The sequence below is a fragment of the Botrytis fragariae genome (assembly GCF_013461495.1).
Source record: "Botrytis fragariae strain BVB16 chromosome Unknown tig00000001, whole genome shotgun sequence".
Taxonomy (NCBI): domain Eukaryota; kingdom Fungi; phylum Ascomycota; class Leotiomycetes; order Helotiales; family Sclerotiniaceae; genus Botrytis; species Botrytis fragariae.
The window spans coordinates 2908426-2932014 of record NW_023500987.1 but is presented as its reverse complement, the minus strand read 5'-3'; the positions used below and the strand labels follow the sequence as shown (position 1 = coordinate 2932014).

General features: G+C 43.3%; 8 protein-coding genes across 8 annotated transcripts; 4 read left to right on the top strand and 4 right to left on the bottom strand.

The window, feature by feature from the left end:
- Positions 1-168: 168 nt before the first annotated feature.
- Positions 169-843, top strand: Bfra_000905 (uncharacterized protein; the record flags this gene model as incomplete). The annotated part of the gene is made up of 4 exons (XM_037331349.1): positions 169-268; positions 334-470; positions 527-543; positions 609-843. The coding sequence occupies 4 exons, from the start codon at positions 169-171 to the stop codon at positions 841-843; spliced, it is 489 nt and encodes a 162-aa protein (XP_037197682.1).
- A 1443-nt stretch (positions 844-2286) lies between these two features.
- Bfra_000904 (uncharacterized protein) lies at positions 2287-2806 on the bottom strand. Its single transcript, XM_037331348.1, is given in 3 exon segments — positions 2287-2387; positions 2406-2457; positions 2534-2806. 3 exon segments carry the CDS (start codon positions 2730-2732, stop codon positions 2333-2335), a joined length of 306 nt encoding a protein of 101 aa, XP_037197681.1. The 5' UTR covers positions 2733-2806; the 3' UTR covers positions 2287-2332.
- Positions 2807-6492: 3686 nt separating this feature from the next.
- Bfra_000903 (putative developmental regulator protein) lies at positions 6493-8258 on the top strand (the record flags this gene model as incomplete). The annotated part of the gene is made up of 7 exons (XM_037331347.1): positions 6493-6800; positions 6906-6960; positions 7036-7115; positions 7165-7550; positions 7616-7856; positions 7915-8108; positions 8167-8258. 7 exons carry the CDS (start codon positions 6493-6495, stop codon positions 8256-8258), a joined length of 1356 nt encoding a protein of 451 aa, XP_037197680.1.
- A 1222-nt stretch (positions 8259-9480) lies between these two features.
- On the bottom strand, positions 9481-10941 carry Bfra_000902 (putative protein-er retention protein; the record flags this gene model as incomplete). The annotated part of the gene is made up of 3 exons (XM_037331346.1): positions 10751-10941; positions 10643-10692; positions 9481-10587 (listed from the first exon to the last, which is right to left on the bottom strand). Exons 1-3 carry the CDS (start codon positions 10839-10841, stop codon positions 9481-9483), a joined length of 1248 nt encoding a protein of 415 aa, XP_037197679.1. The 5' UTR covers positions 10842-10941.
- Positions 10942-11209: 268 nt separating this feature from the next.
- Positions 11210-12319, top strand: Bfra_000901 (putative peroxisome biosynthesis protein (peroxin-10) protein; the record flags this gene model as incomplete). The annotated part of the gene is made up of 1 exon (XM_037331345.1): positions 11210-12319. The coding sequence occupies one exon, from the start codon at positions 11210-11212 to the stop codon at positions 12317-12319; it is 1110 nt and encodes a 369-aa protein (XP_037197678.1).
- A 935-nt stretch (positions 12320-13254) lies between these two features.
- Bfra_000900 (putative tpr domain protein) lies at positions 13255-15578 on the top strand (the record flags this gene model as incomplete). The annotated part of the gene is made up of 3 exons (XM_037331344.1): positions 13255-13937; positions 13999-14712; positions 14768-15578. The coding sequence occupies 3 exons, from the start codon at positions 13255-13257 to the stop codon at positions 15576-15578; spliced, it is 2208 nt and encodes a 735-aa protein (XP_037197677.1).
- A 2258-nt stretch (positions 15579-17836) lies between these two features.
- On the bottom strand, positions 17837-19392 carry Bfra_000899 (putative hemolysin-iii family protein; the record flags this gene model as incomplete). Its single annotated transcript, XM_037331343.1, has 2 exons — positions 17837-19159; positions 19216-19392. The coding sequence occupies 2 exons, from the start codon at positions 19390-19392 to the stop codon at positions 17837-17839; spliced, it is 1500 nt and encodes a 499-aa protein (XP_037197676.1).
- A 1569-nt stretch (positions 19393-20961) lies between these two features.
- Bfra_000898 (putative 14 alpha-demethylase protein) lies at positions 20962-22640 on the bottom strand (the record flags this gene model as incomplete). The annotated part of the gene is made up of 3 exons (XM_037331342.1): positions 20962-22086; positions 22144-22341; positions 22395-22640. 3 exons carry the CDS (start codon positions 22638-22640, stop codon positions 20962-20964), a joined length of 1569 nt encoding a protein of 522 aa, XP_037197675.1.
- Between the last annotated feature and the right edge of the window lie 949 nt (positions 22641-23589).

The following is a 23589-nucleotide window of genomic DNA, read 5'->3' as shown; positions in this document are numbered from 1 at the left end:
TCCTGACGCAGTTAGCTCAGGTTGAAACAAAGAAATTTCGCAGCTATATTTTCGGTGGACTCTGACAACCACGTAAATTACTCTCCTTTGATCCAAGTCCACCTCAAACAAGCAAACTTTCAAATACTGAAGTTACTTCATATCTCGAAGCATCCTTAATCATTCAAAATGGCCGCTTTACCTCAATACCTTGCCGAAGAAGAGCTTCGACGTGCTTCGTCATCCTCTATCCGGTCGGCCAACCTCTCTCACGGCCGTGGTGGCGCTGGTAAGCTCTTTTCTGTTTACTTTGATTTAATTTGATGCTTTGAATTTATTAACCTATCTTTCTAGGTAATATTGGCACTTCTCCTCATGATGATGAGCCTCTCACCCTCAACACACCTACCATCAAAAGCGACATTTACACCACCGGTCGCGGAGGAACTGGAAATATGGCGAAGAACACAGACCCCCAATCGGCCAGACGGGTAAGTTTTCAACCTACTTGATCAAAATATGTGTACTTAGTGCTAACAAAAGGTAGGCGCAAGATGTCGTTGGGTAGGTAGAGTTACATAGCTCGAATCAATTTCAAGCAATGCTCAGTTCTAACCTAAATGCTTTAGTAATCCAAGAAGGGAATCTTCTTCATCGAGTCACGTCGGTCGGGGCGGAGCAGCAAATGTTTTCAAACCAAGCGAGGCCGAGATTGTCGCAGCGCGCAAGGATACCAAATGGGATAATGCAATCTCAGACGAAGATGAGCTTGATTATAGCAAGCTGGATAACAAGCTTGAACCACAGAAAGGTCTAGCAGACAAGGGAAAGGCATGGTTGAAGGAGAGGATGGGCAAGGCTTAAACAGTTTAATGGAGTCTTAGGCATGGGATGGAATGATACCAGGCGTCGATGGATTTGTTCAAGTTTGGGAGATGTGAGGTGCCCCTCACCAATGGTAGATATTGCACAGTTTGAGCATCGTCATGTGGCAGATGACTGCGGTTTTGCTTTACCAACACAAGGTTTCCGGAGTCAACGGCTAGATGCGGCTTCCAATATAATTGCAATAAACACATAGGCCCTCTGACCAATCGATACGTTGATGCCGGTACTTGACAGACTTATTCCTTGACTATTGTGAAGATTAGCCACATCAAGGACGTGTGTGGACTGCAAATGTTGCATCATGTGGGTGGCTGTTTTAGGAGCTATGCAAGAACATGTATTCTCACGCCATCACCTATCTCACTTGCAGAATCATTACTGTATGCTTCATTGATGGAAAGTGATAGTAAGTTCTTTCATGGTACTTGTTAGGCAATCTCAGTCGCGCGGCACAGTTGAGACTATTGCCATGGTCATACTTCTTGACTGGTGATCATTGGCATCAATCTTTTACAGAATCATTTTGAATGTGCGTCTGCGGCAAAGAATGAATAGCTTCTCGCCCAGCATTCAAATAGTTACCTACCAACACACAGTATAAGAAGTAAATCGAATACCCGCCACATATTCAATCTCGATCAAAATTACACACCCAAACCGAAACTTACATTATATTCGACAATTTACATAGTCATTTAGCCTTAATAAAGTCTGTACACCGTTTTCAATATCCCTATGCAAATCTGAGAATCAAATGATCTCCTGTGTTTTAATGTGCAGATTAATCTTTCAAATCTCGTGCTAGGCACTGCGAGGCACAGCAGCAAAGCACTGTGTGTGGTGTGCATTGCACATGTTGTTTTAGAGCCCTTGCATCTGAGACAGTAGATATAAAGGGGGGTCTTTTCCGAATCTCTCTTCCAAGGGCCTCAGAATTTCCCGATAGCATGCTATCGATATAATATACAGAACAACGTGATTGTATAACGTCAATATAATTCATAGGACAGTATGATTGTTTGACATGAACACAACGTATGAGATAATGTGATTGCATAATATCAATACAAGGTATGGAGCAATATGATTGTATACTCGGTGCCGATTACAATACACAGAACTATTTTTATATCCCTACAAGTATGGCTAATCACATTATCTAGTATGGAGAATCTATGAGGTATGATTTTCACAGCATACAAAAACCTTGTCACAATGATTTGATTTTCTCGCAGTCTCTACGGTAAAACATTATGGAGGATAATGCGGCGATGGAATCACCAGAAGCCTCCAATCTTTACCCCCATCCCAGAAAGTTTTCAATCGCGATGCGTAATTTTAGATTCCCTACTAGTCCATACATACGTACCTCCTTCCTGAAAAGCATCGTTGTGAGATTGATACACATGTAAAATCTTTTAGTTGCAGATAGTTGATACCCAGTAAGCACGATGCGACGCTCTACTTATCCCGGCACCCTTCCCTCGGATACGTACCGATGCCTCGGGGTTGGCGAGCTCCTAATATGTACAGATTACATGATCGATGCATGCATCAATATGTACTTTGTAGAGAAATAGTAAGCATATACTTATGTAAATGTGATTCTACTTATATCAGGTAGAAAGGGGAAATCAATGGTATGCAGCTTATGAAACTGTGATACCGGGTCGGGGCAAGGAGGCACATGAAAGGACCATGATGTCCGTACATGGAAAAATAAGACCACTTTTTGAGTGGAGGTCCTCGGGGTAACACGGCAGCCGTTGGAGATGAGGGGAAATACCATCTGGAAATAAAGTTGTTGGGTTGTACGGGGTAGACGGTGGGATGGGGGGATGGAGGGGGCAAAGGTGTGATTTCATTGGATGTTATGATGAAGGAGATAAAGTCCGGATCAAGTAGAACGTAAGGAAGATTTATTGTGTCTAGGTAGATACTGTATCAAACGATAGTTTGAATCATCGTTCAAATTATCTGAAGTTGAACTGAACAGAAACAATTCATGATCTACGAAGTAGATGACGGGATGAGAAACTAAATGCTGTAAAAGTATCTTAGCGATGTTGCTACACACCCCTGAATTGCTAATTTTCGGATTTCTGCAGCATCTCCGAAGAACTACCTAGTCTGATTGAGCGGATGTGCTTCCGTGTATTTATTAATTTGCCGCATTTATTCCTTCGGGTGGTCGAAAACCACAAAACGAGATATAAATCCATAAGTAACGTCACATATTCCTGTCAGCTAATCCGATAAACCCCACAGTGACTTACTCAGTTGCGGACACTTGGGCCAGCTCTAGGCTTTGCTTTAGCTTGTCCACTTGTATTGATAGGTACTGACTTCCCAGCTTCCATACCACATCCTTGATATCCTTGACCTTGTCTTCACTCAAGTCAAGACCCAAGTCTAAAAGTTTCCCATCATGGGTTGGCCGAAAAAGCATTACCCGGCTGCCCGCAATATGCCAATAAAAAACCCCTCCAAATCATACCCGCATATCCATTATCTTACCTAACTGGGTGAGTTTTTGGACCCCAAGGACAATTTCATTCGATCTCACGGATTTCCAACAAATGCAAGAACGTTCCGTTGGGTATGATGTTCAAGTGCTTACTAGAGCTTGATCATATTATGGCGTATAGTCGGACCATGATTATGGATTAGCTTTGGACCATTGGACCATTGGTTCTGGCCATGGAGAATTTCTCTTCTAAGCCTTTAGTCAGGAGGATGTAATTCACATTTAACCAAACAGGATGATGTAAGGCACCTTGTCGTTTAACCCCGTCGTGCCACTCTAATGAGACCTAGTATCTATTACTAAACCCTGATCCTGATGCTTGCATCTACGGTACTTTACCAAACCAACGGTAAACATCTTCCTGGCACCTTCGTTATCCATACCAATCGGACTCTCCTGTTCTCATTAGCATATCATCATCCTTGAAAGTTGAGCATGGGGTAGAAAGAATTGTATGCCGAGCTCATTAAGGTCTGATCACAAACGATCTTCGAGGGTAAACGCGATCTAGATACTAAAGAGATAGAAGATTGAAGTGGTAGCTTATTTAGCTGTATCTTTGGCCAAAAATACATCTTTGTTAATTCCGCGATTGTAAGTCGACGGGCTCTATCAATATCACTTCGTATACAATACTAAATCATCCTCAATGAGACTTGGTGAGATCCAGGTGGAAGCGAGCAGGAACCAAGCAGGAGAGGTATCTATGGTACAATCAAGCAATGAATGTAAACCAGTGATACGAGAGGTCTTTAAAAATGATCCGTAAATGACTTTTGGGGAGGGGCTTAGTACCTATCATTTCTCAGCATGGCGTATTGTTGTATGCAACCTAAACTCCTGCCGCTTCACTGCCGCAGCACATCTCTCTTTTAAGACAGCCCAGCTGCTCCCAGCTTCCCAATTCCCAAACTGTCAAACGCTCGTGCATATGCTGGGTTGCACATTTTCTATATCTTGCTACCTCCTACGATCCCCCGAATAGATCTCTCAATGATTTCCAACTTCTAGGAATTTATGCTTAAGAATGCCAAGTATGCATGCATGTACGCCGCCGCAAAGACAAGCGATACTTACTTTGACCAGTCGAATTTCATTGGGGTAATTCGGATTAAAATTTGTGACGGCTGCATTGTAACACAACTCATGATCAACCCAGCAATTTGGGCTTTGGTGCCTTTTGGGTTCCCATCGGATTTTCCACCTTTAAAAAGTGCTGGGGTGGAAGGGAATAGGATGACATGATATGATAATGTAAAGTAGGGAGAACCCAATGAGATCGATACTTACAACCATATGATGTTACCGTTGGGGTTGTGAGATGAGCCACAGATCATGTTACATTTTGAACCAGTTGTTTTCTTTTGTATCAATGGTTATATCAAAGATGGTAATGAGCATTTTGAACTACACAGATTATCTTATATAGATAACTTCGGATTGTACAGGAATTCAATTGTATGTCATTTCTCTAAGTTTGGAAGGGTTGGTTTTGTTGGATTAGATGATATTACATGATTGATTATGATATAACTATCAAGTCGAACTTATAATCCTAGTTACTAGATTCTGAGAGCTGAATTGTTCTCATCTTGATGAGTTTCCATTCACATCAAATCAGTTTTGTATGAATATCCACGACGTGTTGTGTAGGAATTGCTTAGAACATTACTCGTTAAGCAGTTCCCCTAAATCGATCCTTCATCAGTGCCTATACCTAAGGTAGTTCAGTGATTTTTGTGCCGTCAGACGATCAAGAAAGACGAAATACGAAAGCCAGAAGTACTTGATCAATCTATGTTTCGAGCTAATTGACTACCTGGGTGCTGTGTAGGTAGGTACACCCAGGTACCTAGTTAAGCCCTATAAATAACAGTAATTAACTCAAATAGACACCGCTGCAAGTTTTAATAGCAGCAACTTAGGTTCCGGGAGATCAACGAGTTACAAAACTCAAATTGAATATCTAGTTTACTGCAGTGAGAATGAAGAGGCTCGAATAAGAATTTCCAGAATCCAGAATCCATATGCGATTGTGTATTTCCATTCCAAGCTTTTCTACCCGCTGTCAAATTTGGCCACCAAATCGAGCATTGGTTCTAGATTAACTAGCTAGTGAGGCAGTGGATAGTGGGCGTTACGTAGTGGGTGGGCAGTAAGTAGTGGGCACTCACTCACCTCACTCCATCAGACCTAATTACCCCTTCATCTGCCGAAAGCCCCTCAAAGACCCCCAAGCAAGTTTTAAGACACAACAGAAAAATTGTTTACATCGTGTACTAGGTATCTGATGCCATCCACCCATTACGGCATTATCACACTATCCCATCCGTTTGACAAACTTTAAAGATTCTGTCAAGGGTACAAGAGAACTTGAGAAGGAGACAGGAACTAGGGCATTTCTGCGGAAGATGTCTGGTGGTGTGTCCTCTTTGAATTCTCTCGCCACCATTCGTCTTGGAGCTGCAATACGATATAGCTGAGGAGGCTCCATTCGGTCAAAAAAGGCATTTGTCCTCTGTGAAGAAGAGATTCCTCTGAAGACTTTGAAGGAGGAAGGGAGATATCCGACCATCCACACCTTGTCCAACCTCTCCTTCTGCCAATCCCTCCACCCCCCAATCCCACACTCTCTACGAAATTTCAGTTCCCAGTGCCAGTGCCCACATACTTACCTCCGTATATAGCACTTACATACATACCTACATACATCAATTTTAGCGTGCAACGCTGCACTGAGCTAGGAGGTGTCCTATCGTGGTTCCGCGCTTTTAAGATTATCCTTTGACAACCAGGATCATCTTCAAGGTTATTCCTTTTAACCAAAAACCTTCAGACGGACTTTTCGCTACCGAATTATTTGAAGCTACATCCATTATCATCACCATCTTATAGAAGTACATATCTAACCCGTTTACCTCATCCATCATTCATATCTTCATATATACATGCACATTTAGACTGTCACATACCCATACCTTCTCTTCACATCTATACCGCATCATAAACAATTTAGGATACGCAGATATTGAGAAAGAAGGATTAATTAAGGGCTAGGCTGTCATTGACGACGGCCAAATAAAAATTATATATTAATCATGAATACTACAGCATATGCTTCACCACCTCGCGATATGCATCCTCGATCAACCATGCCAAGTCTTCACGATACAACATATCGACCTGGTCCACCTCATCAGGGAGCTCCATACTCGATGCCACAAACAATGGCATCTCAGCATTCAACCATTTCAGCCTACGAACAATACAACAATTCTCTGCCTGTTTCCCGTCCTCCTCCTCCAGAACATTTGCCATCCTCAGAGGCGGTGTCGTCATTTTCTATTGGGCTTCCAGGGCAAGAGCCATCACCTCGGTCTATTACTGTAGATGGAAGAAAATATACGTATGTTTTGATTTTGGATCGATTTCTCCCCCTCATTTTGGTCAGGGGTGGCATATTAGACTTCGATTATGTTATCGGGGCGAGCGTCGCTGATTGATTTTCTAGTTTGGAAGTTCAACAACAACCAAAACGAGCTCGAATGTGTGGATTTGGAGACAAGGTAAGAATCAGTGAATTTAATGAGGATTTATCCTCTCATGTGGTCTCATTCTCGATCATAATTAACCATATTTAGGATCGTCGGCCTATCACTCCTCCTCCATGCGTCAAACTTAGCATAACAGAGATTGCCACTGGGAAAGAGGTAGACGTCAAGTGAGTTCCAACACCATGCATCTATACAACCATTCTAATGTCTAAATAGCAACATTGAACATGGAATGTTTGTGCTTAACGTAGACTTATGGTCAGCGGATGGCGATCGACCAGTCAATCTTGTCCGCCACTCGCAAACTTCTCCATCGATCTCAGCCACAGTTCCAGTATCTTATACGCAAATACAAGGAGGTGCAGCTGCATACTCGAGCCTACTTCCCGGACAAAGTCAACGAGAACCCACCAGTCCAACATATAGTAATGCGCCACCTTACCAGGGAGCTGGTTTCAGTCCGTACCCAGGCCCTCCACAAGTGAGCGCATACTCACAGCAACAACCCGGACAACAGTCGGGTTACGGTGGAAATCCCAACTACCCACCTCCAAATGGATACCAAGTACCACCTCAACAGTCAAACTATTATTATCCTCAACGTATGAACCCTTACTGAATCTGATGACTGCGAATGTAAAATAATGTGCTGATCAACTTTCCATAGCATCTCAATCCGTCCCAAGCCACAATAATCAAGATCCTTACCCCTCTCGTCCTTTCACCCCACAAGATATCGGATTAGGTCGCATACCTATAAGCCAGACAAATCCCCCACAAGGAATGTTCACACGAAATCTTATTGGCAGTTTGTCGGCTTCTGCATTTCGTCTTACAGACCCGGATGACCGAATCGGGATCTGGTTTGTGCTTCAAGACCTTTCCGTCCGAACCGAAGGTGATTTCCGGTAAGCTATCAATCTACCTAGTCATTCCTTAGTACGTCCTGTACTAATATTAAAGCAGCCTTCGATTTTCATTCGTCAATGTTGGTGTTCCTTCAGCACCACAAAATAACGCCAACTCATCGTGTTCCGTTAACACTGGAAAGGCCCCTGTTCTTGCTTCATGTTTCTCGGAGGTGTTTAAAGTTTACTCCGCAAAGAAATTCCCTGGTGTGGTAGAAAGTACAGCATTGAGTAAATGCTTTGCTACACAAGGTACGACCATACCCCTCTTTCTAACAGCTCGAGGAATTCATTCTAATGACATCAAAAGGAATCAAAATCCCAATCCGAAAGGATGGAAAGGATGGACCAGGAAAAGGAGGGAAAGACGGTAGCCGAGGCGATGACGACGATGACTATTAGAAGATCAACCTCCGTCTGGTCTTACGCTTTTTCGACAGAATTTTTCTTCAAAGACTACGCGCATATACCACAACATTTCCTGAAATCAATCGAAGCACCGTGCACTATTTATTCCCAAATTTTTACTATTATTAAAGCTCCGTTTGTTCGAATTTAGGGTTTCCAGCGCGTGTTGGTTCTTAGTCTAATTTGTAGAACATGAGCCGAGATCAGAGGAGAAAAGAAGGACAGAAAGAAATTACTACCAGGCGTTACGTTTTATGGCAGACATACATACCCGTTTTCCGTATTGTGTTGTGTTTTTCTGCTTGAAAAGACTCGAATTAGCTTGGATACAGGGACGGAGTATGGCGTGGCGATACAGGCATGGGTTTTGTTTGAATATTGGTCGACTTATAGCTGGAATCCAATTTGTCCAGGCTTCGGAGAGAAGTGAAAGAGTCGGTATACCTACAGCTAAATAGGTAAATCTTGATGTATAGAACAGCTATTATGGTACATTACATATTCATTTCGTACAATCTCAGACACATCTATGCATGCCTACCTACCTACCTACCTATGCAAATTGACAATTGCTGCTGAAGTCTTGTGTGAAGTTCTGAAAATTCATGAGAATAGATCAAACAGTTTTTTGTAACTATCCTTTACCCTGATCAGGGCGATGCGACAATGCCGTACTAGCTCTTTGTTAAATTTCTCGTACTGTCCTTCAAACTAGCAAGAGGTGGAAAAGAGGGAGAGGGGAGATATCGATCTATTGACTAGATATCATCTGATATCACTGGCTTAAACAAGCTTAATGCGGAAACCCCAAAGAAGCATCCACACGAACCAAGGTGTATATGAAGGAAGCATAGGCAATAATAAAGTGCAGGGAAGTATGGAAGCTAATGCGATGCCCAATCGCCAGACGAGGAACGTTGATACTTCCGGATAGGTAGGTGTTGGAGACTATTCACAGTTCGAGGAATTCATAGTCGGTGAGTTTGATGATCGCAGGATGAGTAATATATGTGATGGTTGGGTTTTCAATTTTCGCAACCTTTCCTAGAAATAGCCAGCTATATCCTACATTCAATTGATTCATGCGCTCAATCTCTCTTGGTGTCATGTTAGGCATCTATAGATGTATGCCTCTATTGACTACAGCACGTCCATTCATATTAAATAGTATAACCGACTCCAGTCTACTTCTCCGTGTGCATGAAAGTCCCACATCTTAATCACTATAGTCATCCTCATCCCTATAATCGCCTAACAGAACATCGTCCACTCCTGGACCACCTAGCAATCCATTTGCATTACCCTTTTCCTTTTCCCGTCCCCATTCCGTCTCCACTCTCAGGAATATCCACATCCATCTCCTAGCAACTTCCAATACCTCTAATAAGAAAATGCCGCTTTCAAAATCGGCAAAGTGGTCAAGATGAGGAGAGAGTTTGAGAGACCATGTGAAACGGAGGAGGAAATCAAAAAGGATGGCGATGTAGTAGAGTTCTTGTGTAGGGAGATATAGGCGAGGTCGAAGGGGATAGGAGGCTGTATTCTTTGATGACGGAGTCAGGAGAGTGAGATCCCAGTCTTTAGTCACATCCCAGTAGAAAGAGTATAGAGAGTTGATGAGTACGCTTAGTAGCCAGAATCGATAGAGTGTTGTTGTGGTGATGTTTATCGAGGTCTCATTCACCGAGAGGTTTCGCTGCATAGCCGAGAATATTATCACAGGGAACGCCGTGGAATACTTGAGCGCATTGGCTAAATGTTGACCACCCCATCCAGAAGTAGATGAGCGTGAATTCTTGACTCGTAGGTATTCGATTATGCATTGCCGGAAACGAATAAGTGAGGGTATCGCGATCATAATAGGGACGAGATATTGCCCGCCACAACCACGATCAGGGCGAGAAGTCGCGCTGCCAGAAGGGGTGAAGAACATGCAAAAGGAGACGAAAAGGTCGGCTATAATTTTCGCATAGGAAGTGAGAACATCAGCCAGGAGGATGTCGCCGAACTTGCCTTCATTGGGAAGAGCGAGACCGCCAATTGAAACACGCTTGAGGGCGGAGAGAAAATGGAGACGACCAGAGTAAGATGCGCGGCGTAAGGGTACTAGAAATGCGAGGAAGAGAAGGCAAATGTAAGTTATCGGAAGAAAGTCATAGTAGATTACTAGAGCTGGGTCGCGGTGGGAGAGTGCCCAGAAAAGGAGGATTGAGAGGACAAGGGGAATTGTAAGATAAGTAGCAAGTCGATACGCAGACAAATGATGCGGAGGATCAGTTCGTGGAGAAGCTCGTTGTGGGTATTGGATGAGTGAGGGAACATTCTACGAGGCATTTGGGTTAGAGTGTTCTAGGAGTTCGAGGGAAATGATGATTTACAATTTTAACAATTGAAAGATAATGAAGATTTGCGCCCCAAGCCCAGACTCCTATTGAATGTCAGTAAATGGGCTTCAGGAATGTACTTGTTGGAGAAGTACTACATACCTAATACAATGATCAATGCAACTCTATAGGGTAAGGGAAGAGTGCGACTGAAAGAGTCGAGCTCATTCTCAACAGCAGGGTCTCCATCCATTCTACCGCCTATTACAATACCACATCTGACGCACTAAGCTGATAATGAATGACTGAAGTGAGTTGTAAAGAATTGAATTGGGGTATATTTGCAAACGACACAACAATACTGGGTAAGTTATTAGAAAGGGAGACGTTTTCATATGAATATCTCAAATTAATCTGATACGTAAGGAAGTCACATGGAAATTAGATAAGAGTAGCCTCGAGCTATCCTAGCCACATTGTGGCACAAGGCTGAGGAAATGGCGGAAAGCTCGACCTCGGCTCTAAGCTCTCGATTCATTGATACATTCCTCACGCAACCTTCGTGAAACCTACCAGCTTCAACTTTATAATAATATTCCTCTTTGAAATCTAATACATACAATGACAGATCATATATCTGAGATATCCCCCTCGGATGTTAAGGGTCCATCCTATCAGTACCCATTCGCAGCAGCACCAGACATAATTCGATCACATCAAAAAGATGCATATTTTGAAGGAGTTCTCCTGAATCATCTCTCAAATCTCCTGCGCCGGTTGTATGGAGCAAGATTTCTTCACACATATACCAACGAAGCGCGAACATTTTCAGAATTACTCTATCTCGGTCTCACAACCCTCATTGGCAACCGGACATTAGGAGAAGAGTACTGTGACATTGTTCAGATTGAAGACGATACCCTAAGACTTCCCGACATTTCTCGACGCGCAGGCTATATTTTGAGTTCAATACTTCTTCCATATTCTCTTACCAAGATCCTTCCATCATTTCGCACTCGCATCCGTAACAAGCTCGAAGCCAACCTCCGCAAGCTTACCCGAAAAGCACAAGAAAAGTCATACTCCTACAAATTTCAGCAATATATTCTCACCCATCTCTCAACAATCACGTCACCCTCACCCGTTCACGCCCTTACTCTCACCGTCTTTTATTTCTCGGGGTCTTATTACCAACTGTCAAAACGCCTGTTGGGACTTCGTTATATCTTTACAAAGCGCATTGCTCCATCGGAGCAACGTGTAGGATATGAAGTCTTGGGTGTACTTCTTCTCCTTCAAATGAGCGTGCAAACCTACCTCCACCTAAATAATACCTTCTCCGCCGATGTTCCTTCCACTGCGCCTGGAAGTTCCGCCATTCTATCTAATGGCGTAGAAATCTCCCTTGACTCCCCATCTTCCCCTAGCGATCTCCTCGCTTCATCCTCAGCTATATCCCATTCCTCCAGCTCTATTGGCAAAACTACAAATACACCTGTGCTTACAGGTGCACGATATGACCTGAGTGATAATAAGGTCATGGGATGGATAAAGGGGGAGCAGAATAGAAAATGTACCTTGTGTTTAGAGGAACTGAAGGATCCGAGTGTGTTGGGATGTGGACATGTATTTTGTTGGAGCTGTATTGGAGATTGGGTCAGGGAGAAACCAGAATGTCCTCTGTGTAGAAGAGAAGTTTTGATTCAACACATTCTCCCATTGAGAGGATGAAGGGGCGAGCAATCGGAAGAGGAGTTCAAGCGAAATCCCGACACGGACATGATGTTATGAATAATTTGAGATGGATGCATACAAGCATTATATAATTTAATATTGAAGTTACCTATCGGAGTAAGATGTTCAGTTCAATCATTCAAATGGCGGATGATTAGATGTAGGTTTCCAAGAATTCGGCCTGCGATCCAATTCCCAAAGTTTTCAAAGTTCCAAATCTGCAAATCGTTGGATAAAAAATTCATTTACTGTATAAATTATATCAACTTCCTCTATCATCTCAATCCTTGTTTCTATCAAAATAAAGGCCCTCGTTTACTGCTTGTAGGAGCGAATACATCAGCCGAAGCGTGCTCCCGGCAAAAATCAAGGATTGGAAGCAAACAGAAGCTGTACATGAAGAGGGTGATCATAAATAAGTCGTTTGCAAGTGTCTGAATTTGGCAGGATACCAAGACGTTGAGATGCATCAACCCGAAGTGTCACAGCCACCTTGAAAAGATAAATAGACACAATCACCAAGCATCACGCATAACATGCATGCGGGTTGGCTACAGGCAATTTGGGCTTCTTTTAGCGGCAGATGAATGAAAAGAAAGTTGACGGAAATCAGAAGATAGGGGAAGATCCAGGGTAGTCCAATAATGACGATTATCAAATCTCCAAACTAATTAAAACATTCAAATCATTTGAGAAAGTGAATTTGATTGGAACATTGAACTGTTTTCAAATTTCTAATTGCTTTTAGATATTCAAAGCCTTATATTGTTGGACTGCAGTTTGTACTATTGGATACCCTTGGAGGATCAGCGTTTGCATTTGATAGACCTGTTTCTTTTATTGAGGGATAAATTCCTCTCATATTTACTTGCTCGATATTCATTGACTCCTTAACTCACAGCCGAAGTCTAACATTCACTATACCCACCAAAATGGACATTGACAATGTGTCAGAGGTTTCTCAGTATGTGCAGATACTGGATCGACAGCGGATGGCTTTGAGAGCCGCCATGCGTCGTCAAGGACAGCACCCCAAAGACATGAAATCTCGACTGGAACTCATTAGGGACTTTATGATGAATGCTTTATCGCAGCAAATGTACTGGCTTCTAAGGCAAAACAGCATGCAATTACATACCTCCTTTGTTGCCAATACATATGCACCATCTACTACACCTCTTGACAAGTTGAAGCCAATACAAATCAAAGACCTGCGACTAGAAACTCATCACCGCGGTAGCTACCTTCTCGTCCGGGCATCAACACCTCCCACCAGAATGACAGCGATCATGGCTATTGTTGAGGACGAAAACGAAGATGCTGTACAGCTGCAACTCTATCAACAGCCAGACGAGAAGGTTCGTCCAGCTACAAGTGTCATTGTGAAGGATGATGCCTTCTTAGTGAAGGAGCCGTATTTCAAAACTACAAGTGATGGTGGTTATGGTCTTCGAGTTGACCATGTGAGCGATATAACCTACCTGGATGCACATCATAATCTCTTGCCAGAGAAGTGGAAGCCTACGGTTATCGACATCGGTAAAACTGCAGAGGACTGGAAACAAGAGGGAAATGAGGCGATGGAAAAGAAACAGTACTGGGAGGCCATTCACAAGTATGACACAGACTCGCCTATTACACGTGGAGACCCCTCTCGCTAACCCTTAATACCATAGCTATACCGCGGCTCTCAAGTGTAGTCCTTCCGCCCATCTTGAGGAGACAATCCGTCTCAATCGCGCATTGGCACACCTTAAGGATGGAAGCTTCGATTCTGCATTAACTGACACGGGATGCATGATCTCCCTTGAAGACGTGCCAGAAAAGGCACTGTACCGAGCAGGACAGGCTTTATATGGGCTCGAAAGATTCTCCAAATGCCATGATATTTTCGAACATCTCTGCGCAAAGTATCCCAATAATTCTGCTGCTACCACAGGGCTCAAGCGGGTTTGTCGCCGTGTAAAGGAGCAGGAAAGTGGCATGTACGACTTTAGGTCAATCTACAAGGAGCTTTCAACAACTAGACCACCGCACTTAGATCACGCAACATATGTTGGACCGGTCGTCGTCAAGTCTTCCCCGGACCGCGGGCAAGGATTGTTTACCACTAGAGCCGTGAAGGCTGGAGAACTGCTCTTGTGTGAGAAGGCGTTTGCTCATTGTTATGCTGGAGTGTCGAAAGACTCGGATATCCATGCAAAAACTACCCTTCTGATCAATATCCATACGAATAGAATGATAGTCGGCACGCAGGGCGATCTCATAACGACCATCATACAAAAGCTTTGGAAGAATCCATCCCTTATTCCTGAATTTACTGCGCTTCATCGTGGATCTTATAAGCTTGCGAAAGAAACCGAGGTTGATGGGAAACCAGTCATTGATACGTACGTTCCCATCCCGAAATAATTTGTCAGATACTAATGCCGTATTCATAAACAGCTTCCTAGTCGAACAAATTATGGCTCTCAATGTCTTTGGCTGCCCTCTCTCTTCCTTCAAGAGCCATTCATCAGAGCCCGAAGAGGATGACAAGCATCACTCATGTGGCATTTGGCTCATGGCTTCAAAAATCAATCACTCTTGTCTTAGCAATGCCCGTAGAAGCTTTCTTGGTGACCTACAATTGGTTCGGGCTACAAGTGATGTACCCGCGAATACGGAAGTCACATACTGGTATAAATTGCCCACGGGAGAGAGCGATGAAATACAAAATGATTTGAAACATTGGGGATTTCAATGCAAGTGTATCATCTGCACTGATTCGGAGGACACATCTAGAAAAGAAATCACAGTGAGAAAGAAGTTGTTCAGAAACTTGAAGATAGTATTGGATGCGAGCCATGTAGCCATTCCCCAGGCCGAACGTTTGTTGAATGCTCTCGAAAAGACATACAAGCGACCAGCAATCGACGTTCCACGACTAGCGTTACGAGAATTATATTTCAGATTAGCTCGAGTTTACTCCCAGCGGGAAATGACCCAGAAAGCTGTATCGACGACGCTAAGAGCCTTGGATTCCATTGGCTTCGTGATCAAGAATGCAAACTTACCTGCGCTACCCGGCAAAGCTCTTGAGATTGCGAAATGGGGGTTAATGCTGCCTGGAGTAATCGAGGCATGGGTTTATCTCTGTAGTGTTTATTCTGTTTTGGCCCCGCAACATTTGCAGCAAGCTAGAGAGTATGCGAAGTTAGCATACAAGATCTGTATTGGAGAAGATCACACTTTCGAAAAGTCACACAATATTTAGGTAGAGAAGTGTTGTTCACTAAAATGTAACTGGAGAATCATTATGGAAATAACAGATACTCTCTAACATGATGAAATTGAATTGAAATTATATATTAAAGTGAGAGAATGATTCTAAGATTCTAAGATTCTAGTAGTTTGAATGACTCAAATCATTCAAATCATTCAAATCATTCAGATGTTTAAAATACTTAAAATAATTAGATTGTTGAAATCGTTTAAAACATTCAAAATATCTAAAATCTTTAGAATCTTTAGAATCTTTAGAATCTTTAGAATCTTTAGAATCTTTAGAATGTCCAGAAATTCGAGAATTCTGCAAATCATCTCGAGTTGGGTCACTTTTGAGTACATGTGCTTCGCGCGCGGTTGCAGCGCCTCTTCACGACCATTGCATTGTATTGTTGGCCTCGCCTTATAACCTAACATCTGACCCTCTCTACAATCATCAAGTGAAGAAGGAAAAAGAAAGAAAAGGGGGTTTAGTACTAGCACTAAGGAAAAGAATGACACTACGACTTCGAGGAAGGTATCTACCCTCATCGCTCCTTCCATGCTGCAGGTGGTGTCGAGTTATCCAATCCATGCGATCCATCATCTGATTGTCTAGTCATTATTTGAACCCTAAGAATATTACGGGCAATATTCAGACGCTCTTTGATGTGAAGATTACACATGAAAAAAATCAGATTTCGATAGCATCAAAGAATATTCAAGGATTTCTCAGCCCACCTCGCGAGGCCTGATTACGTCCCGATAACTCTGGACGTAAGTCTTCGAGTGTAAGTGACAGACAAGACCAAAAAGGCAGCAATCACTCTAGCAAGTTAAGTTTAAGTGAACGGTCGAGGTCGCTGGCTGTGCAGCCATCTAGGAAACTCTGTTGTATTGTACACACATAGTCTGCTGTGTTTCTCTTCTCATGTCCTCCAAGCGTATACATCTTTTTAATTACCTTTTCCTTTCTCTTTTCTCGCAGTCTTTCTCTGACTAGGTACACAAACGTCTATACCATACCCGTAACATAAACATTTACATGCGAAAGATCCTCTTTCCAAGCAATCAGAGATACGCTTTAGCTGGTCTCATCATCCACATCTTGACGAAATACCCATAGACATCTCGAGTACCTACTCTCTATCACTCTCGAGTCTCCAAATGCATACCTCCTCTCTCCTCTACATCTTTCTCCCCTTCCTAATCTTCACATCCGCCACCACTCTCTCCACCACCGCCTTCTCCCCCACCGAAAGCGAAAATCCCCTCCAAACAACCCAAACCATCTTACCCAGCACCACCCCCTCATCACCACCCCCCTCCCAAACCCCAACCCCAAGCACCTCCACCTCCACCTCCACCTCCACCCCCCTCTCCACAACCTCAGGAACCTCCCTCCCCCCCACCCACCTCACCTCCCAAACCAAATCCACCAGCCTCCCCAACTCCACCGCATCGCTCATCCTAACCCCCACAACCACCTCCTCCAACGCCTTCGAATCCGACTGGAACAAAGTAACCAACTGGCTGAGCGGCAGCGGCGCGTCTTCTTTCCACCTCCACCTCCACCCCGGATCTGCTTACGGCGGAGTGTGGATTATCATCGCTGTTGGGGTGGCTTGGGGAGGTTGGTGAATTACCTATCCACCTACCTACGTATAACATTCAACATGTAACATGTAACATGTAATATATGTAATGTGTGATGTATCGACACGGAGAATTGGCAAGGGAGCGCGGGATGTACAATAATACAGATGAAATGAATAACGGCGCCGCTCGCTGGGAGAGTCGGGTTGCGCAAATTTGATAGGCTCCTTTAGAGATAATTACACCCATTTAGTATTCAACTTGGGGCTGGTCAATCCACCCACTTTACATAGCAAGATTATTACGCCATGCAAATTTACTTCGTACATGTAAGCATCTATCGGACAAGAAAATTGGTGTCATATTTGTTTGCTCCCAAAATGTTTTAAAATCGCTTGTTCTTTTGAGTCATTATAGGATTGAAGTGAGGACATCTTCTAGTCCCTCTTGTAAATTACTGACCAACATGCATTCTTGACAAACTTTTCCTTAGAAATTGTTCCATCTCTATCTCTTCATCTACTCTACTTTGCTCTAATAAAGTGCAATGCAATGCGGCGCCTTATTAAAATACCCAAACGCCCTCGCCATGCCCAACCCAAATGAAATTAAAACAGATGCAATATGATAAACCTTTTGACGATCTCTAACCCATGATGACCGATAACCCAATCAGTACATCGTGCAACCATTTTCAGCCCTCGCAAATGCATTTGCAAAGAATTCTTGCATCGCTACGTAATGGAAGAGGATGCCACCCAACACTGCGAAATGCCAGAGGTTGTGACTACCTCCAACATAATCGAAAGCACCTGGACACCATCGTTCAGGCACTTGGCTAGCATAAACGAATGCTCCCACTAAATAGACAGTAATACTCTTTGCAAGGGGGGCGTAGAATTCCGCTGCCCATGCTCCACCACGAGTGAGATTGAGTTGTAAGGCAGGGACGAAACCAGTTGCACCGAGACAGACGTAGAAGGCAACACGTGCCCATGCCATGTCTTGTCGATTGAAGGTTGGATGCCAAGGAAGAATAACGCCCCCTAAACCTAGAGCAGCAGTTATGCCCATGTATGCCCAGCGACTTACAGGCTCGCAGTAGAATGCTGTGTAATCGGCTGTCATGATAGAAGCAGCAATGAGTAAGGAGATGCCGGTATAATCAACACAAGCGAATCTTTCCAAGAGCGTTTGATCTGCTACACTATTCATCGTATGCCACATTGTACTGCAGACCAGGCATTTAGAAGCAGCAAAAAAGAAGCATGCCGCAATAAAGACATCAGCTTTCGTGCTAAGGGAAAATGCGTGGCTGGAGGGGTAGAAGTAAAATGCGACTGATAGAACAATGAGCAAGCCGATTGCATGCGACCAGATATTGACAGTTTCGTTTGACAATCCGAACATCGATTGGACGCATTCCACTTTTGATTCAGTGAAGCGGTAACCTTTGACGATATGTGGGTTGACCCGCCATGGAATAGGCAAGTCTTCGTATCTGATGAGTCCATGTTTCTTCGCTCGAGCTATGGCGTTTTCGATGTGTTCTTCTACCGTCCCGGCTGCCTTCTTGGCTCTTTCGAAACCTTCATCGACCACTTCTCTGGCTTTTCCCAAACCCTCGTCCACAATTTTGCGCCCCTCGTCCATCAAGCTCTCCGCTGTACCCCTTAGTCCCTTCTCCTTTACTCTATATGCTCTCGTTTCGAATTCTGATAGAATACCTTCTAACAACCCAATTCCCGTATGAACCTTCTCATGTAATGTTTCATGCGCAACCAAAGCATCTTGGTATCTCGATTCAACCGTATCAACCATGATTCTCGCCCTCCTTTTTGTAGCCCCTAAGACTTCGCCAGATACCAGCGAGCACCTCTCCCTCACTGCCTGTAATGTTGCATATGACCATAGGATACTCGAATCGAAGGTAAGATTTCCGTATTTCTCAATGAAATCTAATCTGCGCTCGAGTTCTGACAGGAATACATCGACCTTTCTTTCAGTTAGAATCTATGCGCCACAGGATAAAAAGTGACCTGATAAAATACCTTAAGCATGAGACTTTCCTCGCCATCCATCACTTGTTCGCTGCTTTTTCGTCGCGGGTGAAAGGAGGAATGTCGTCTCTTGTTTAGGGGTTTGGCTTCTTCTCTTCCCGAAGCCATCGTGCTGGTAGTAACATCTTCGTAAGACTCCACCGTCAAAGATGACGCTGCGCAAACCATGGCTCAAAAATATATTCCTTGGTTCACAGTATTGATCGTTTGTGAAACAGATTGGCTTCTAGTCGTCAAAGTGTAGCATAGAAAAGATGTAAGGTGGAATTCGAAGTTCGTAGAATGATATGAAGGGAGAGAACAGGAGAGACAGGGACGGCAACAGAAGATATATTAGGAGAAGACCGAGGAACGAAATAGACGGATTGAGAAAGAAGAATAGTAAGTAAATTGAAGAAGACTTATGACCGGTATCACGAGAGTACAATATGAAAGTCAAGTCGATTGGACCGGAATAAGAAACAAGCAGATGGATGGTCGAAGAGTTAATCAGTAAATAGTAAGTTACTTTTTGACCCGAGCCCGAGGGGTCTCAAATGTCCAATATCAAACTAAGCAGGTAGGAGAAAACAAGTTAATCCGAAAACGGCAAGCTTTAAATTCGGATATAGTCTGCGGGAAATTGTTTTGTTGAGCACACCAACATCGGTAAATTTCTTGGGGAGATTCTTTTTGGTATGTATTGGCTGATTTATTGGTTGATATTAGATATTAAATATCCATTAGTTGTGCATATTACCCAGGCAGGTAGGTGGGCGAGTCGATGATCCTTGGGAGAGATATACCTAGGTCGATGGATAGGTGAGTTAGATGGAGACAATGTAGATGGGATATAATTTGGACATAATTTGGACATAATTTGGACATAATTTGAATATAATTTGAATATAATTTGAATATAATTTGACCATAATTTGAATATAATTTGACCATAATTTGACCACAATGTGAATACTAGTCAGGTGGTGAGTGTGTAATAAGAAAGTTGAAGTGTAAATGACAATAAGGAATCCAAGCACACACGTGTGACTGACCTACCTCTCTATAGCAAGACAAACTCAAGTCAAGTACGAACATGATAAGTCTGAATATTAAGTTTGCAACACACGCAATTGTCTCCTTTGTGTACCTCGTGTACCTACCTTAGTACACCGTCGATAATACCTATACCTAATACATACATACATTCAGCCTTATCGCAATCGCCACACATTATCGAGCTTCTCCGGGAAAAACTTGGTTGAAACATTCTCCAATCGTCCGAGGCAAAATCCGGCGAAAAACGTGTACCATTCATGCGCAATAATATTTCATGGCTTCCAATCCAATTACTGTCCCTCGTGCATGTCAGCAGCCAGCCACTTATCCGCTTTGCGAAGGGGAATCCACTTCATCACATTGGCATCATTTGCATCAATCACTTGCTTACTCCGTCTCTTCCGTCACCCTGCACCCTTCACATTTCCCTCGAATTACATTAAACAATGCTTTAATAATTACAAACTGAATAATGTTGCTTATCCTCTCACAATGGTGCCAATTCACCAATCACTATATGACAAGACTCTAACATACAGGGAATATCTTTCAATCAACCATCCCCCAAAGCTGGCCCCTTCTTCTGAAAAGTTAAAAAGTCGGGGTATATTATTAATATTTCTATGAGGATCAAACCTTTTAAAAACTCCTTGCAATGCCATGTCGTCATTGAAACTTATCCTCCATTAATCCATTCATTTATCGTCGCTCCCATGCTACAACGGCTGGCGCCAATGGCCTGGTGAATAAACTTGCGTAATCGGTACCAATCACATCCTTGCTGCCATCAACGTTCTTGAATTTGAACAATCTAACCATAGTGGCCATGATAGTGACAAGCTGTACAGTAGCGAATTGTTCACCAATACATCTATGTCTGCCAGCACCGAATGGAAGGTAAGGACTGGAAGCACCTTTGCTAATCATTCCGTAACCATAATCTTGGAATTCCTCATCCTGATCATTTCCAACAACACGGCCGGAACCAATATCCCACCTGTGAGGATCCCACTCAAGTGCTTCGGGGAAGAATTCGTCATCTCGACTTGTGCAACCAGGAGATGCCATAAGCGTATGTGACGTTGGAACAACATATTTGGTTCCGCTGACTGGCATTGGTGTAGTAACTTTGCGCATGATAGAATGGATTGGGGTGTGGAGGCGTAGAGTTTCCTTGAGAACGTTCTGATGGAGAGGAAGCTTGGACAAATCCTCATATGTGAGAGCAGGGAGATCAGCCCCTAAGACTTGGATTTGTTCTTGGTAGAGTTCTTCCATAATGTCTGGGCGTGAGGCGAGGCGAAGCATAATCCAAGAGATAGAAGATGAGGAAGAGTGTTGTCCGGCCATGAGAAGAGCGATCATCATGTGAGCGATTTCCTGATCTGGAACTGGAGTTCCATCCTTGTAAGACGAGCGCATCAACTGCCACATAATATCAGATTTGAACTCTGCTTCCGTAGCTTGAGCACGTCGGTTTTGAATGATATCCATGTAAGTTTTGGCTACAGTTCGCTGAGCATGATCGCGGGCACGGTTGTGAGGAAGAGGGGCCCAGTGAAGCATAAAGTTGATAGGACTGAAGCCCATGTCGAGGTCGTGGTAAAGAGCGGCAAAGGAGGTATCGAATCGATCGCGGACTTCCTTTCCTTGCAGAGTATGCGAAGCAGTATAGATGGTGATTTCGGCCATGGCGGGTCCAATGTCAGCAGTTCCCTTTGGGCCTTTAAACGCCGAAGAACGCTTCATGAAGTTTTCCACCTCCATTTGTATGATTGGGACGTAGGATCGGAAAGCTTCTGTAGATAAGCCAATTTTCATGAACTATTCCAGCATTGTCAGCCATCAACTCCCCTTGTTTACCGCCTGTAATAAACTGACCTTCTTTTGCTCCATCAACTTCGCATTTGGGCAGTCGTAAACTACATCTTTTCCAAATACGGGGGTTGTCAAAACAGTGTATATTTCCTCCGCATTGACATCCTTGAGCTTGCCATTGAGAATAAAGTCGCTGCCCTTTCGTCCGAGATATACGGTAGTCTTCTTTCCAAGCAAGATAAAGGTAAAAATATCGCCATACTAATACACAAATATTAGTCTCCAAACAATGAACATAGGGATAGAAAGCATACCTTTGCGCGACAATCGAAGAAGAATTTGTAAGGGTCCATGCCGTAAGTGATGGTGCTGCCAATTACTGGGAGCCAGTGGAAGACCACGGGAGGCTCATTGGGGTTTGCAAATAACACTTGATTCAAAACATTGAGAACAACTGATAGAACGATGAATGCTGCCACGCCAGCTGCAACGACAACACCAGTTGACCGCTGCGAAATTTCCTGAGCCAATGGCCCGGCTATATTTTCAAGAACACCCATCGCATATACTGCCGGCACACAAATACACGAAAAGGTTGTGCAGAAAGTAATGAAAAGAAAGTTGAGAAGACTTGTTGTTCCAGAATTGCGAATGTCGACAATTTAAATGGGATATTTCTTCAAAAGGAGACAGCAGGGTACTTTACCGTAGTTTAGATTTAACATGCGTTGATTGGCTAGATCTATTCCGTATCCGTACCTTAATTTTTCGCTTGAATAATTCCACCAGAGAATGGCTGATGGAAATTGGCTCTAGCACTTCACAGGAGTGTAGGTGTTAGATGTATCGTACGAGCAATGAGAGCACCGAACTGATGGGCTCAGGAGGTCACTCATCATCGAAACATAATTGGTACTTTCGGCGTGATGACATGATTATCTCTGGATTGTACCTCCAGCTTAAGATCCGAATTAGATAATAACCTCCGTCTACTAGCGTAGCAACATCCGGATTCCAAGGGGTTGAAAAGATTGAAGGGAATCTTTACCCAATGAATACTAGGTAAATATACTCTGATCTCTAACTGCCCATCTCCCTTTATGTCTATTATATCGTTGATATTACGAATCAGTGTAGTCGTTGTCCAACAAAGTCCACCCATAACCCGAAAAGATGGTCCATATTTGAAAGCACGATATTTCATTGGTCCCGCGACATTCGAGTGATTTGAAAGATTTCATTCGCCTGGGATATTGATATGATCTGGAGCATATAGACAATCTAGATAGTTTAAATGAGTAGGATCATTGAACTGAACTGGTACACTCAAACATGAAATTCGAACTGCAAGCTTCACTCAGTGTTCTTTCCACATTCACAAATAATGTCAAGTGCAATAAGTATCATGAAAAATTATAACGACGACCACTAACGATATGAAGACCATCCATCACTCCGCTCTTACTCTTGCCCTTACTGACGGTAGACGCCGGCTTTTGACCCGTAGGC